This window comes from Plectropomus leopardus, chromosome 23 (genome assembly GCF_008729295.1).
Source record: "Plectropomus leopardus isolate mb chromosome 23, YSFRI_Pleo_2.0, whole genome shotgun sequence".
Lineage (NCBI taxonomy): Eukaryota > Metazoa > Chordata > Actinopteri > Perciformes > Serranidae > Plectropomus > Plectropomus leopardus.
The window spans coordinates 15,602,723-15,618,349 of record NC_056485.1 but is presented as its reverse complement, the minus strand read 5'-3'; the positions used below and the strand labels follow the sequence as shown (position 1 = coordinate 15,618,349).

General features: G+C 38.2%; 1 protein-coding gene across 2 annotated transcripts; it reads left to right on the top strand.

Moving 5' to 3' along the window:
* Positions 1-442: 442 nt before the first annotated feature.
* Positions 443-5,995, top strand: ltb4r (leukotriene B4 receptor). Of its 2 annotated transcripts, none has more exons than XM_042511896.1 (4): positions 443-1,183; positions 2,178-2,692; positions 3,788-4,064; positions 5,138-5,995. In XM_042511896.1, the coding sequence occupies exons 2-4, from the start codon at positions 2,220-2,222 to the stop codon at positions 5,540-5,542; spliced, it is 1,155 nt and encodes a 384-aa protein (XP_042367830.1). In that variant the 5' UTR covers positions 443-1,183; positions 2,178-2,219; the 3' UTR covers positions 5,543-5,995. The 2 variants fall into 2 exon arrangements, with proteins under 2 accessions (XP_042367830.1, XP_042367829.1); XM_042511895.1 differs by having other exon boundaries at positions 443-1,179; positions 5,138-5,994.
* The last annotated feature ends 9,632 nt before the right edge of the window (positions 5,996-15,627 follow it).

Here is a 15,627-nt window from a genome sequence, read left to right as displayed (position 1 = left end):
CACCTCATCTGCTTCGTTCTCTTTTTTTTTTTTCACTCTTTTGGTAACTTGATTTCCTCTCTCGAAAAGGCTAATCACACAGATTCATCAGGACCAGGACATCACTTTTTGGTGCTGCTTTTTTAAAATTATTTTTAAAAAATCAAGGGGGAAAAATTAATAGTTAAAAAAAAAAGCTAGGGAAAAACTATATTCTTAATTATCACACTTACATGTTTAAAATCATAGTTCAGTATTATTATATTTTTATAGCAAAATATCCAGGTCATTTCCCCATTGCTGTTGTTGTTTGTCAAACTTTATTTATTCATTTTTACTGATTTTCAGATCATTTTCTTGTAAATTTTCTTTCACTTTTTTGGGTTATTCTTTGGTTGCTCATTGCCTTCTTCCAATGTTTTTAAAGAAACCAAATTGCAATAAATTATCAGATAATGAAAAAAAGGATTTCAGCTTTTTTTCACAAATTTCAGGGTTGTTTTTTTTGTACTTTCTGCTAATTTCTTGCCAACTTTTGGCTCACTATCTCTTGCTCCTTTCCCCATGTCAATACTTTGTTATGCAATTCAGGTTATGTAGAAAGGGGTACATGCTGTAAATCTGCAAAGACGTCTGGTGCAAGACATTATGATGAACACTCTTGTATCAACAAGATCCTGGCAGTTTACTGGAATAATCCCCCCCACACACACACCTGTCTACTCTCATGACGATCCCTTGTGCTGTCTATTCCTGCTTTTCCTTGAAAATCATGACATCAATTTCACAATTTCTTGGCTCTCCTTGATATCTGCTCTTTTTTCTTCTTATGTACATTTTTGCTCCGGTAAACCTGTTGCTGTTTCCCACAAAGCACCAGACGCTGTGTCGACATCTTTTTTTTTTTTTAAACAAAACTACCAGTATCATGTTTTATTTATTGCACAAATCTGCAGCTAGGGATGTGTAGGAGGAACAGCCCCTACAATGCCACCCAGTGAGCTCAAGCTGGCTTCCTGTGGTCATTGGGTTTCCCCTTATATTAACCTTCTTACTCAATATATTAACTTTTTTTGCTGTTCTCTCCACACACAGTCTCCGAAGCAAAGAGGGAAGCTGGGAGTCAACAGTAGAGCAGGAAAGGTGCAAGAAAAGTGGAAACTTCTGGAGTGGAATTACTGTTAAAAAAGACGGTTGAAGGTCGGTGAGTTTTATTTGCTTAAATTTATTTAAAAAAAGAATAAGAGCAAGAAATTCCTAATTTTTTGGGATAGATTTTCCTCTGGAGATCATAGCGTCTGATAAAAATGTTCCATTTCTTGTGTCACAATTTTGTCTATAGTATAAGAAAAGGAACTGAAATCTCCTGTTTCCTGTTTATCAAATAAATGACGCAGCATAAAACATCTGAAAAATATATTAATGCAAACTGAATATTTATCCATTTTCAAACTTGGGAAAATTGGTGTTATTTCTTTCAAAAACATAGTAAGCAGGCAATGATCAACTTCAGAAGGAATGACCAGAAAATAAGCACGAAATTAGGGAAAAAGTCCAAGAAAATTACCTAAAAAGTAGTCAAACAAATAAACAAAAATAAATTTAAAAAGGGGATAATTAAAATGTTTTTTTTATTAAAGAAATGACCTGGAAAAAAACTGCTTAAAATCATAATAATAATTATGTAAAATAAGTAAAGTAATTTTTTAAAATCTACTTATTTTTGGTGTTTTGTTGCCAAATTGCTCATTGCCTTAAATAAAATAAAATAAAATAGAATAATATAAAGTAGAATAGAATAGAAAAATAGTTGAACTAGACAACTGGAATGGTAGGAAAACAGGTATAAGGTTGGTAAAAGTACACATTTTTGGTGAGTGGAGTTTATTTTAACACTGAAGTATCGCTTTAGTGTAATTATAATTCCTTTCATGCAGCACACAAGTCTTGCACAATGAATTTTACACATGGTTACTAAATGGTAACAAACTTAGAGTGACAATGTACTAAACCTTAAAATCTCCACAGAGGCAGCTCATGATCAATGGCCTTTTTGTAATGCTTGGTAACTCAGACATGTCGTTTTTGAGATGCAGCAACATCGATAAGAAGAAAACGATTGTGCAATATATTGCAGCATTGGCCCACATTCAAAACACAAACCTTAACACAACATAATCCTCTTTCCTGCCTAAAAGGTGGTGTGAGTTTCACAGCTAGACTCTGCAGAGGCTTTCCTGATGGCATCCAATATCACCGCCACCCCCCAGCAGCCCTCTCTGCCCGTCAGCCACCAGGTCGGCATCGCCATCCTGGCCCTGGCGTTTGTGCTGGGCTTCCCCGGGAACCTGTTTGTGGTCTGGTCGGTGTTGTGTCGGGTGAAGAAGCGCTCAGTGACCTGTCTGTTGGTGCTGAATCTGGCTGTGGCAGATGCTTTCGTGCTTCTCAGCGCCCCTCTTTTCCTGCGCTTCCTGGCAGGGGGCCGGGGCTGGGAGTTTGGCTCTGCGGCGTGCAAGCTGGTGCATTACCTGTCAAACGTAAACATGTACGTGTCCATTTACGTCATCTGCCTGATGAGCATGGACCGCTGGATGGCCGTGACGAGGCCTTTTCTGTCCCAGAGAATGAGGAACAAGCGCTCCCTGCTGGTTCTGCTGCTGGTGGTCTGGGTGTTAGCCTTCATCCTGTCACTGCCAATGCCTTTCTACCGCAGGTGAGACTACAGTTTCCCTTGTATCTTTGTATTTATTACATTTCTAAATGTGCAAAGTTTAATGGCTGCTGCAATGGTTAAGAGGAACCTGAATCAAATGAACTGATATCTGTGCAGACAAAATTAAAGGTTGTCTGCAAATCATTTTATTTACAAAGATGTAACTTGTAACATTAACTGGAATTGTAAATATGATGTGCCATATTTTAGGGATTTTATTTTGTTACTGTGTTTAAAGACAGTGTGATGCAGTTTAGCAGCTGCTGGATTAGTGTATAGGCCTACAGGGGGCCCAGAGTGTCCATAACAACTGCTGGCTTTTACCTGTAAAATGCTACTCAATTTAACCAGGAAGACACTCAAAATGAACACAAACGGACTAGAAATGATCATAAAGACACACAAAATGACCACAAAGGCCTACCACATATATAAATGGAATTAAATGCAGAGTAGGTCAATCAAATACGAGCAGATGTCTATCAGAATTATCACCTCTACAGTCAACTGTAGCATATGCCATTTCATGTTTATATACATTTAGATATAAATGTCGATCAGAATAACCTACCAGTAGGTCAATCTGATAGGTACAAATGTCAAAATAACTGAAAAACAGGCAAAGCAACCACAAGGAGACTCAAGACAACCAAGTAATACATAAAATTACCTCACAGACACAAAATAGCTACAAAAATGGGCAAAACTACTGCCAAGATTAAACAAAAACAAAAATAAAACAACCAAAAGGAGACAAAAATGACTACAAAGAGACACAAATGACCAAATATTACATTAAATTACCTCATCGAGACAAAGAACACTACAAAACTGACAAAAAACCCACAAAATGATTACAAGAAGATTCAAAACAACAAGCAAACGCAAAATGATGAAGACACACAAAATGACAAATAACTACAAACACAGTGAAAACAACCTCAAAGAGACACAAAATGACTACAAAGAGTCACTAAACAACTAACAGAGCTGATAAATACATTGAAAAGTATTTTGTCAGAGACTTGACTCAACCCTTGTATATCTACATTCACTTTATATTTATATTTATTTTTCACTCTTCTTCTCTGACAGTAATCTGAAGATTCCACGACCAGACAATACCACAATAAACATTTGTGTGCCGTATCACTGGAAGAGCTTGGCTCACGAAGTTTTCCAGTACGTGTTTGAGACCATCATGGGCTGCCTGGTGCCTTTCTCCCTCATCAGCACCTGTTATTCCTCCGTCATTTGTCGTCTGCAAAGGGCCCAATTCCAGCGCAGAGCACAAGGCAGCCGTCTCATCCTGCTGATCATGAGTGCCTTTGCGATCTTCTGGCTGCCCTATCACATAGTCAACGTCATACAGGTGATTTTGTTTAGCCTTTTTTTCACAGGACCCAACATGGGCCAGAAACTGCACCTGATTTCAGCAGCTGATGTGTATTTTTTGGATACTGTGGCTACGAAATTATTGGGATGTAAAAACAGATGCGTCACCGATACTCTTCACCCAGCAATGATAATCAGTCAGCCAATCAACTGAAATTTCAGATAAATACTGAAAAAAAATATGGTATGCAGTGAGTGAACTTAAATATACATTTTCCAGTTGAATTTCCATACTTTCAGTGCTGATTGATTTAAGGGATGAATCCTAAAACCAGAGATGAGTGAGCATTTCAGCGCCCCTGGTTCCTTTGTCTCAAAGTCAGTGTTTTTTTTTAATTGGTTTTTGGTTAGATGCCTGAAATAAGATCTGTGGATAACACAAGCTGAAGAGACGTTCATGTTTTGTTCTTTGACAAAAATTATCCAAACGTGAGCTTTGAAGGTTTTCTTTCTTTGAAAAGAAAATTGCGAATAAGTGGCTAAATGATGAGTGAAAAACGGCTTTATAGCCTTGTTGTAGTGGCGATGTTAAGTCATGCAACCGTGGTGTAGCTTTTAATTTCTGGAGATTGCATTCAACTTTCTGCTCTGTAGGTAAAATCCACAAATGACTGATACTGCCCTCATGCACTTTTTTTAGCTGCTTTTTGGGTACGTGTTAAGTGACTGTCAATGAAACTCAACACTCTCTGCGCAGATTTTTCACGTTTAAAGTCCTGTGTGTGTAATTTCCTCATAGCTTTTAATGTGAAACTGCTGCAGGAGAAGTTGAATCTTTATGTGGGTAAACACCAAATTAAAAAGTGTAACACAGAGCTAAGTGTAATTAAGTAGTGAATTAGAAGAGTATTAGTGTTTAACCAGCAAAACAAAAAGCTGCGAGTACAGCATAGATGGAAAAAATACTGTGCAAATGTAAACTGTTTACCTGAACCTTCAGGTATTTCCAGAGTTTCAGACCAGGCTAATTTTTGGAGCCTTTGTTTTTGTGGTCTGGTTTAGCTTTTTCCTCTCTTTTTCTAACGTGCTTTCACCGTCTCCCTCCTCCAGGTGGTCGGTCTGCTGCAGGGCAGTGAGTCAGTGATCGCAGCTGCCAAAACAGCACGTCCAAACGTCACGGCCTTCGCTTTCTTCAGCAGTGCTGTCAACCCCATTCTCTACGTGTTCGCCGGCAGCTCCCACATTCGCCAGGCCGGCCTCAGCTTCATGGGCAAGCTCTTCGAGGCCACCAACTCGGAGAGCAGGACCACGTCTACCTTCACGCGTAGCGGCCGCTCGAGCCGCAGCAACTCTTCGCCGGATGAGGGCTCTGTCCTGCATACACTCTCAACCAAACTGGGGAAGCCTTTCAAAGGCAAGAACAAGGACAGGAGCAGCAGCGTGGCGGGGAAAGAGGTCGACGAGCCTGAACTCAAGACTCTGGCCAGCGTTGATCCGTCAGATTATAGCACTTAAGTGCAAACACAAGCTGTTTTTCTTGGACTATTTTTCTTAGGTTGAACCATCAAGTCTATTTTTAAAAGTGCCGTATGATTTGGTTTACGACCAAACTCCCACAAAGCTGATGCTATTTCCGTCAGCCTCAGCTGTACTTTGTGTTTAGGGATAATTATCAAAAGTTACCATGCTGTGTCAGAAGTGAAGCCGCGAAACCGTTACCATGGCTGCACTGTAGAAAGAGGGACCGTTCACAGGTAAAAGATTCACTCAACAGACTTTCTTGCTGTGTTTGTTTTTTTTTAAATAAGAACATTGTTGGTCCAGAAATGCAAAAAAATAATTTTTGTATAACATTTTGTAAATGTTATAAGTTTCTCAGACATGGCCTTTTTAAACCTAAAAACGATTGACTGTTTATGGCAGTGACTTTAATGTATATATATTTAGTTATATAAATCACATATATTTTCCATACTTTTAACAGTATTTTAATAGTCATTTAAAAGATAATGTTTGTTAACTTAATAAAGCTTTTTTTAAATATTGAATTTCTCCTGCTGTGTTTTTTTCCGCAAGAGATCCAGAAGAGAACACAAAGTACTGGCTTACAAAATAAACTGCCTTTTTTCATTTTGCAATTTTCAACGAGAACAAATGATTGCTTGCTGTAAGACGCATTTCATCAAAGCATCCTTTCTTTCACTCCTTCCTGCTTCACTTCTACCCACTATTTCATAACAACTGTCGGAAACAGCCATGTTACAAAATTTCATGTGGTTAAAATCAGTCATCATCTCACATTTCCTTCGAGAATCACTGAGCAAAAGACAAAAAGGGAAATATTTTACAGGAAATATGAGTCACATTTGAAGCTGGTGAGTGACAGTGAATGGACATCAAGAGATTTTAGCATGACAGCATCTTTGAGACACGATGGGATGATCACATAATGCTGGTGGCACTGTCATGGTGTAAACTCCCAACTTTTAACAAGCAAGAGACCTGGTGTCACAGATGTTCAATAATGTCACAAATAAACCCCTAAATTTAATGGTCGATACACACTATCTTTATATAGTTGTTAAAAGCAAAGCCAGTGACTCCGCCTCTTGCGGCAAACTAACTTTCTGGGTTTAGCTCAAATTATAAAATGTCATCTTAACCATTTAAAAAAAACATAAAAACAGAACAAAAGGGAACATTTTGTCAGCTAAATCAAACTTTATAGTGCCCAGCTCTGGTCTGTGGGCCCCACTTTTGGCAGTGCTATTATTAGCTTTCAAAGGCTGTGATGAATCTCAAACTTAGAGGCTCATTCTTGAAAACAGTCACTGGACATCAAATTCTTAACACTTTGGACATTGTGGTGTTTAGATCTTTTATATCTTACCACAATTATTACTTCTCGAAATTTCATACTTTAGTTATTAGATAAAAATTGATGGAACTAGATTGCACTGGATTTGTGGTGCCTAAAGTACCAAAACAATACATTTGAAAAACTAAACAAACATATTGGAACTATTTTCTTTCTGCCAACCATATTGCCTTGCAGTAACAAGCGTGCATCTACTGCTAGCTTAGCACCACTTAGCAAAGTAATGTTACAGCTCAGCTGAGGACGACGACATTACATCACGCACTGACCTGAACCTGTTGCCCATGAGTAGATGCACTCTTCCTTCTGCGGGTGTATTTCTGTAGAAAGCAAATAGTTCCTACCTGAAACTGTTCACAATAAGGTCTGTGGATTATCATAAGTAACTTGGGTTATGGTTTTTGGACAGAGACATTGCTGTTGAGTTTTTCAAATGTTTTTTTTGGCACTTTGAGCTCCTCAAGCTGAGTGCTGCCTGGTTCCTGCAGACAACTTTAAGATAACAGAATAATCTAGATTGAAAAGCAGATCAAAAAAAGCAGTTGTTTATTTGTTATCTTCAAACCCACACTGATGACAGGAAGCTGTTTGTGAGCAGATAAATAGGGCAAAACTCTCTTGAAAGGCAGTAGACTCGTTGTGGCTTGTGTGACCTCGTTAAGCAACATTTTGGATTGAAGTGGTAAACAGAAGTGTTGGAGAGTCAAATAGTAAATTTTATTTCTCATACATGGAATTTACCGAAATTTCACTTGACGTCTATTGCTGCCTCGTGCATACAGTTTGACCCCTGGTTAACCTGGTAAAAGTTCCACTCAGGATCTCTTTTTCTTCTTTTGTTGGGAGTCTGTTGGTGTTTACATCCAAAGAGCTTTTGACCTAATTGAACATTCAAACAGAAAAGCAAGAATAAACTCATTTGCTCCAATAATTATTTAATTAACCCTCTGAAACCTGAGCAAACTGACTCGATTTCTTTCAAAAACACATGACGAAGGCGATGAGCAACTTAACAAAAAATGACCCAAAATGAGCAACAAATTAGTAAAAATTTACATGAAAATTACCTGAAAATTTGCAAAAACAAAAGGAGAGTTAAAAACAAAAACAAGGAAATTACCTTAAAGAGAAAAACAAATATATATATAATATATAATATATATAACATATATATATATATATATATATTTAAAAATATAAATTAATCAATAGCCAATAATAATAATAATAATGATAATAATAATTAATATTATTATGTTGTGTAAAATATGTGGAATATATAATTCTAATGACCATAAATATAGTTTCTTGACATTTTTCCCTTTTTTTTAAAAAAAAAAAAAAAATTCTAAACCCCTGCCTTTAACATTAATTTTCCAGTTTTTTTTTTTTTTTTTTTTTTATCACCTTTTACCACTTTCTCACAATTTTCACATTGCCTTTTCCCATGTGTTTGAAATCAATTCAATTCCAAGAGAATTAAACCTTTTTGCTCAGGTTTCGAAGGTTTAGGTCCTTGTGAAAAGCGTCAGAATGCTGCACAAGAAAACAGATGCCAATCCAGGTTTCAAAGGGTTCAGACATACTTGAAAAATCATGGTCATGGCTTTACCTTCTCTGTTATAGCTCACTTTTTAAAACATCAAGCTGGGTGTTTTGTAAATTTACTGATATGAAAAGTCTTTTAGTTTGGTCAGTTAGAGAGCACAGAGTGGGAACAGCTCTGACTCATAATTAGTGGCTGATGGAAAACACCTGGGAGATGCCGGGGTCACCAGAACAGACAGAGTTTCATCACACCAAGAAGACCTTGAAGGAATTTTAATTTTTGCACTTTAACAATTTTTTTTTTTTTTTACCTTTAACCCATGAATAAAACCCACATCTAAAGCAAAGTAGGCCAGAGCAGACTACTACCGGCAGCTTTGCAGAGGATGTTGCATCACAATCCAGCAGAAATGGGTAAGTCAAACATGCAACCCCTACCGCCCCAAGAGAGGAACACAAACACACAAAAAAGGAACCTTCTCAGACGAACCTGCAACTTGCACGGTTCTCAAGCCTCAAGCATGCAGTGTCCGCATCTCTCACAGTGAACCGGCTTTGTTAAGCCATTAAAGTTAAGTATTTGTGTCTGTGAAAAGTAAAGCTGCCATGTTACTTGCAAAGTGCTAAAAATACACTGGGCCTGGATTCTCAATTCTCAATGTTTGCTGATTTTTGTAGTCTTCTATAAAATTAAATTGAAAATATTTGGGCTTTTGACTGTTGGTGAGACAAAAGGGTATTTAAAAATATTTAAAGGTGTTATTACAGGCTCTAAGAACTTTGATGGCATTTTTATTATTGTCAGGTAATAAGTTAGAATAAGTTAATCCAAAAAAAAGAAGAGGAAATAATGAGGCTTGATGTTAACAATAAGAGCTTTGAGCAAAAATAATTACAAAAATTACATAAATCAATAGCCATATTAAATAAAATCGTGACCCTGAGATCATGATGATGATAATAATAATTATTGCAAGCATGGCCTCTTGGCCTCGGTACAGTTCAGATGCCGAAACGGCTTTTGTTTTCTGCTGTTCTTGTATGAACCAGAAGATGGAGCCAAATATAGATACAGCTGCATTGAGACCAACAATGGAAAGTTTTAATAACTGTTCACCTGTGAATAACAGTTTACTTGGAGATCTATTATGATATGATTGATAATATTATTTTCAAAAGCAGAAACCTGCTTTTCACAACTTTAAAAAAGTCATACACTATATTATAATGTTAACTTAATTAAAAGTACAGTATGTAAGTTAATATGTAAGTCCATACAGGTCAACAGAACAAAAACACAAAAGTTGCTTCTAACCTGATTTTATTGGTGAATTCTATTTAGCGTTATTCAGATTTAAATGAAGGTTAATCTGCAAAACTTCATGTGAACAAGAGGATGATAAGTAGAGAAGCTGCAACCTCCGAGAATGAAAAATGAAGCCAGTTTGGAAGAATCCATGTATCATTTGTACTCTTGATATTCAATTTGAAATCCAGGATTGAAAATTAGTTGTTTTGTTATTCATTTATCAATAGGATACCAAAAAAAAATAAATAACCGTTTGTGTTTTGTACTTTGGATTTTATGCTCATATCAAAATGATTTTGTCTGATTCATTTTGATTGAGCATAAAATCTGAAAAACATTTGGGTGTTGTGTTTTTCATTTATCAGATTCATAAACGCATAACAAAATGATACATCATTTTTTTGTTTTCTGATTTGGGATTTCAAATTCAAAATCTAGAGAATAAATGATAAACTGATTCAGAAGCATCAAAAACTGCAGTTCTTTTAAATAGCTGTCTCCAAAACGCAGTTCCCACTGTACCCCATTTTAAAATGCCCAACTTTACAGCAGAAATGAACATGTTTACAGCCTGGTACAAAAGTGGTTTTGATTTCTATTGCTAATTTTAACATTCGTTACAATTGTGATATTTTGGGAAAACTCAGAGTTATGCATATTTAAGGGCAGGGCAGCTTGAGGGACAAGCGTCCCCACAGTCTGTGAGTCAGATCCATCCCTCGCTCCTCCACAGCTCCTCTCTTCAAAATATGGTCACCCCTGGCTCCAAAAAAATAAGATGACAACAGTCAAAATGCTTTAAAATGGTGGTCCACAAACAAATGGGTGACGTTACATTAGCCATGACCATTATTTTATGCAGTCCATGGTCACAGAGAGACATAATATTATCTAACTCCTACAGCTACAACAGACTGTACAAGTTTATAAGTTTAGTGCAAGCTGCACTGTGTGACGTGGATTTAATTAAGAAACTTGGGTATGACATCCGGTTTGGTGTATGAAGCCTGTACGGTGATAACACCTGCTGAATTGCAGGATGCAATGTATGTCATTGACATCAATACTCAAAAAAAAAAAAAAAAAGTAATCTGCGTGCGTCAACCATCTACGCCGCTGCAGTGGTAAGAGAAACAAACAAATCGAGCCCATGCTATAATGGCATTTATGTGTGTCAAAAAATGTTTGAAGGAGACGAGGAGGATGTGGACGTGGCTGTGGCTGGAGAAAACAGGTCAGCTTGGCACACAAATTTTTTCAACTTCAAATTTCAAATTTCAACAAGAGCTCAAAGTTAGTATCTGCATCTACTAGCACTTAATGCTGTTGTGGTGATCAACGCATCATTTCATGCCGCATTTCTATTGGCTGGTCTGTAGACGCAGCAGTCACTCAGTGAGATGGTCATCCCAAATTTCTGACAGTCAGAATTTCATCCCAGGCTGTCTTTGAACACAGCCTCCTTGGTCATCTTTTGTCTAGGACAGTCCAAAATCGGATAGTATATACCGGGTTTAAAACACGGTGAGTCCCTCTTAAGCACCCTGTGCACGGAGAAATGGGGGGCCCTCTTGAACTTTCTCTTCTGCAGGCTGCCCTAACAGGACCAGCTCAAAGCTCTCAGCCAGGAGGAGCTCATCTTGACGGGTGTTTTCATCCATTCTGCACAGCGTGAGTGCCCCCTGCACCTGGAATGAAAGCAGTGCATCTATGCTCCTAAATTTGGCTCCATGCCTGGCCTGATATTACCTGTGTAGATCACCCTCCGCAGAGCAGTACTTGGAAGTAGTCCCTACTCGCTGCTGACACCACATTGTGTGCTGAGAGATAAGGAAAGGTTCAAGGATTCGGATGAAAAGAGACAACGGTAAGAGAAGAGGCTTGAGAAACAGCTCGAGGGATTTATCACCAAAACAGCTCCTGAAATGTCAGCCGATGACTGTCTCTTTCAGCAGGGTTGGGCCAAGCCGCAAACGGTGATACAACTCAGTGACACCTCTGGAAAGAACATTTACAGCACCAGCACTGGCAGCTGATAAATCAGTTTTTTTCCCACTTAACTGCAGAACGTGTTTCATCAGCATGTGTCACAGAGATAAAACAACAGTAAACTACAACTACAGTAAAGGAGTCACTCACGATTATTACCGGAAAAACTTTCAGGGTCTTGTTGCTGTCACTGACTCTGCTTTGTCCTCTTATCTGCATAACCAACAATGAGTTTATGAGCTGTGCTGGGAGTGGTTTACTGGGAAATGTAGGAAAATCTGCAAATGATGTGGAAGCACATGAAAAGTTGAGCGGGTTTTGATGCACCAGTGAAAACGGTAAACTTCCTTGCTGTAGTGGGATGTGAAGAATTGAACGTCAGGACAATTTTGATGCACTTTACTTGAGTATTTCTATTTAATGCTACTTTATACTACTTATGCTAATATATCTTTCAATTTTTCAGCCCAAATTGGCTGCCTGGCCTGCTGTTCGCTGCTAATGAAAGTCTGCCACCTTGAAGCAGCTCTTATTCTTAAGCTCGGGGTGTGTGTCTCTGCTTTATTCTACTATGTTAGCCACTAATGCGTCATTGATCTTGCTTCAGCTCCTTCAGTGGATGTGCCCTGGCATTTCAGAGCAGAAAACGCTGCTATTTTAAATGGTTTTTAAACCTACTTTTTTTATACTTGCCAACTCTTGTTCATTCAGATTTGGCTGGGTGGTTAATATTACGTTTCATTGGTTTGACCAACTCATTACACACATTTGTTTTTGCTTTACCCAGACTTTAATTATGCTTGTTGTTGCCTTCCTTTCTGCCCTGAGTCATGTTGGGTTTGGTTGATTCAGCGTTCCAACTTGGTTAAAATTGGGACGATGCAAAGAGCAAGCCAAGGTTGTGCATCAGAGTTGAACCATCTATCTCAGCATCCTCCTTAAAGGCCAGTTCATGGTGGACATGATGACTTAAATTTTGTCATCTGTCCAAGTTCTTGAAGGTCTGCACCAACTATTCAGTCATGAGCAGTCTCACTGGTACCTGTAGCAACACTCCCACATCATGCTGCTTGCTGTTTTGCTTCTGTTGAATAATAGTCACTATTCATACAGCGGTCATCCTTTGACAGACACATATTAACATCTGCCATTTTAGCCTTTTACACAACCAATAATTGCCTTTTTGGTGAGGACTTATAAAAGGTCATCTGTGTTTGCTTTTTAGAGAGTATCTTTCCTCACTCTGCTTGTATGGTGACGTCACACCCCACTCCTCTCTCCCACATATTCTTGATAATTGCCAAGCTCTTCTCTGTCACAGTGGCTGCAGAGGTTGTGACCTTTCATCTGAAGAGTGAGAAAAAAACTAACTAGACAGGATGAGGACACTAACACCTAGGGTCAAAGTCTGTCTTTGTTGGACCCATCTAACACCCCTCCCGACCACCCCAACATATTTCATCCATAGGATCTTCCTGCTCATTACATTATGTCATTATCGGCAGCGTTACAACCTGACACCAGCCAACAAGGTATCATATGGACGCAACAAGTTCTGTCTGCCTGTGTTATCAACTGATGCCTCCCGTCCACTTCTCACGGCAGGTGCCGTCTTGCGGTGTATCATAACACTACAAATGGCTACATTCTCAGCTGTCACTGACTGGTGACGTTTCATACAGTCCATGAATAGTTCTTCCTCGTGAGGGCTGTGTAGACGATTGAAGAGGCTGTCTGAGTGTGAGGGAAAGATGTAAGAGATCTGTGTCCTTTTGGAGAAATGAAGGAGGATGCTGACAGGCTTTGGATTCTGTATCTTCATCATGTGTTTGGTTTTGGCTGCAAGTTCATGGTGTTGCCTAAAATCATTTATACCTGTTTAACCTTCTCTCTCTTCCTCTGCGTACTCCTCATCCTCATTGTTTATTTACATTATTTGTTGCTGTACTTGTGTGACTTTACCCACCCGCTTGTCAGACAACAGACGTTTCCTGTCAGAGAACAAAAAGGGAGAGCCAGGGACAGCAGGGAGGATCAGTGTGACCGCTGCAATCCTGGAAATGTCACATATCTAGTCATTGCTCTTATTAACTTTGACATTGCATCGTCTACTGTCAAGCAAATGATTTTTACACTTTCTAATAACCTCTCCTACAAAATGAACTGTGAACAATCTCATTTTGACTGACGCTCCCAAGTTCACAAAAGGTTACGAGCATGTCAGTCACTCCCTTTAGCAATGCTGCAAGAGGATGTCTCAACACACAAGTGTCCGACTGTTGCACAATCCTCGTTATCCAAATGGCCTCTTAGTCCACTATAATGAGTTGTATCCAATTTTGAAATAATTTCAAAGCATGCGGTATTTCTACAATTTGTCATCCTGGATACATGATAGATAAGCAGCATGCAGTCTAACTACTGTAAGTGGTGTCTTTACTTTTTACAAATGGTTAAAATCTCATTCTGGAGCAAGACAGTGTGTAGACACCTACCTTAGTGATTCCTCTACTAGTGTGGGTGTAACAAGTGACTTTGACCAGGGCACAATGGCATTATGAGCATGTAGGGTGCAGGTTTAATAATAGCTGAGTGCTGGCACTATGACTAATACACTGCAAGAAGTTTCCTTCCTTAAATAAGTCAGTCAGTATGGAAGTCTAAAAGCCTCTTTTCTTGAGACCAAAAGGGAAACTGGTTGATGTAACCTTTTTTTTCAATGTAAACTCAAATTTAAAGAAATGACATGCTCTTATGAAAAGATTTTAAGATATTGTTTTTAAGTGTCTTACAGATTTCACTCTTCCAGCCTTCTGACATGTCTCTGTTTATAGACTTTTTTTTCTTCCAAAATGTAAGGCATAAAATTGATACTGTATTTTGCAGTGTATGTCTGAGCAGTATTCTGTTAGAGAGCTATCTGTTAGTATCTTGTAGTTGTTCATTTGGCTCTAATGAACTATTTTCTGCCACATATTTTAAAGCATTAAAACTATGGGTTTGTGAGTTCACATGTTTTAGGAGCAAAGGTCATAGTACAGTACCTCAATAGATCCAATACTACATTCAAACATATTATTTTAGCATCTTAACTTGAACTTGTGAAAGCAGAGAAGAAACTGGAGGTTTCTCAAGTAATATTGTATATTCTGTATTACTGACATAGTAAACATTATTTTTTATATAAAGTTAATGTTGGATAAAAAGAGTAGAATGAGTCAGCAACAAATGTTTCAGTCATAGACTGTATAAAATAATAAGACATGATGTCACCACTTGCTTTGTTGGCCCCTGTTTGGAGCCTTGAGTTCAGCATTTTGGCTGCCGCCATATTTTTTTTTTCTTTTGGAGCCAGAGGTGACCATATTTGGATGAGAGGGTATAGCCATGGAGGAACATCGGGTGGATCTGACTCATGGACTTGTATGACACTTCACAGAAAGCCTGTCACTCAAGCAGGCCCACCCTTAAATATGTGTAACTTTAAGCCTTAATAACATTTAAACAGCTGAGTTATCTAAAAATTTCCCCCCATACAGTTGTCTTTGAAATTGGCTATAAAACTGTTTTTTTTGTTTTAGGCTGTAAGCATGTTTATCTTTGCTGTAAAGTTGGGTAACTTAACAAGGGGACTGACTTCGGGAGCAAGCCCTAAGTGACCATTTCAGAAACTGCAGTTTTTAGTATTTCTACTTTTAATTTTGCAGGTTTCTGCATGGTGTTACCTTATTGCCAGACATTTGAAAACATGTGCTGCTTTATTTATTTTGAACAAAATAAATAAATTCTGATCCTAAACTTGTTAACCTTTACGTTACAAGTGTTGGAGATTTAGACAGGGGATTACTTTGGTGTTACTGTTTTGTCTTAATGTTT

Excerpts from the sequence above, each read along its gene's own strand:
- ltb4r (XM_042511896.1), top strand. The coding sequence starts at position 2,220 with ATGGCATCCAATATCACCGCCACCCCCCAGCAGCCCTCTCTGCCCGTC. Across the intron at positions 2,693-3,787 it reads CCAATGCCTTTCTACCGCAG|TAATCTGAAGATTCCACGAC; the intron begins GTGAGACTACAG and ends CTTCTCTGACAG. Across the intron at positions 4,065-5,137 it reads ACATAGTCAACGTCATACAG|GTGGTCGGTCTGCTGCAGGG; the intron begins GTGATTTTGTTT and ends TCCCTCCTCCAG.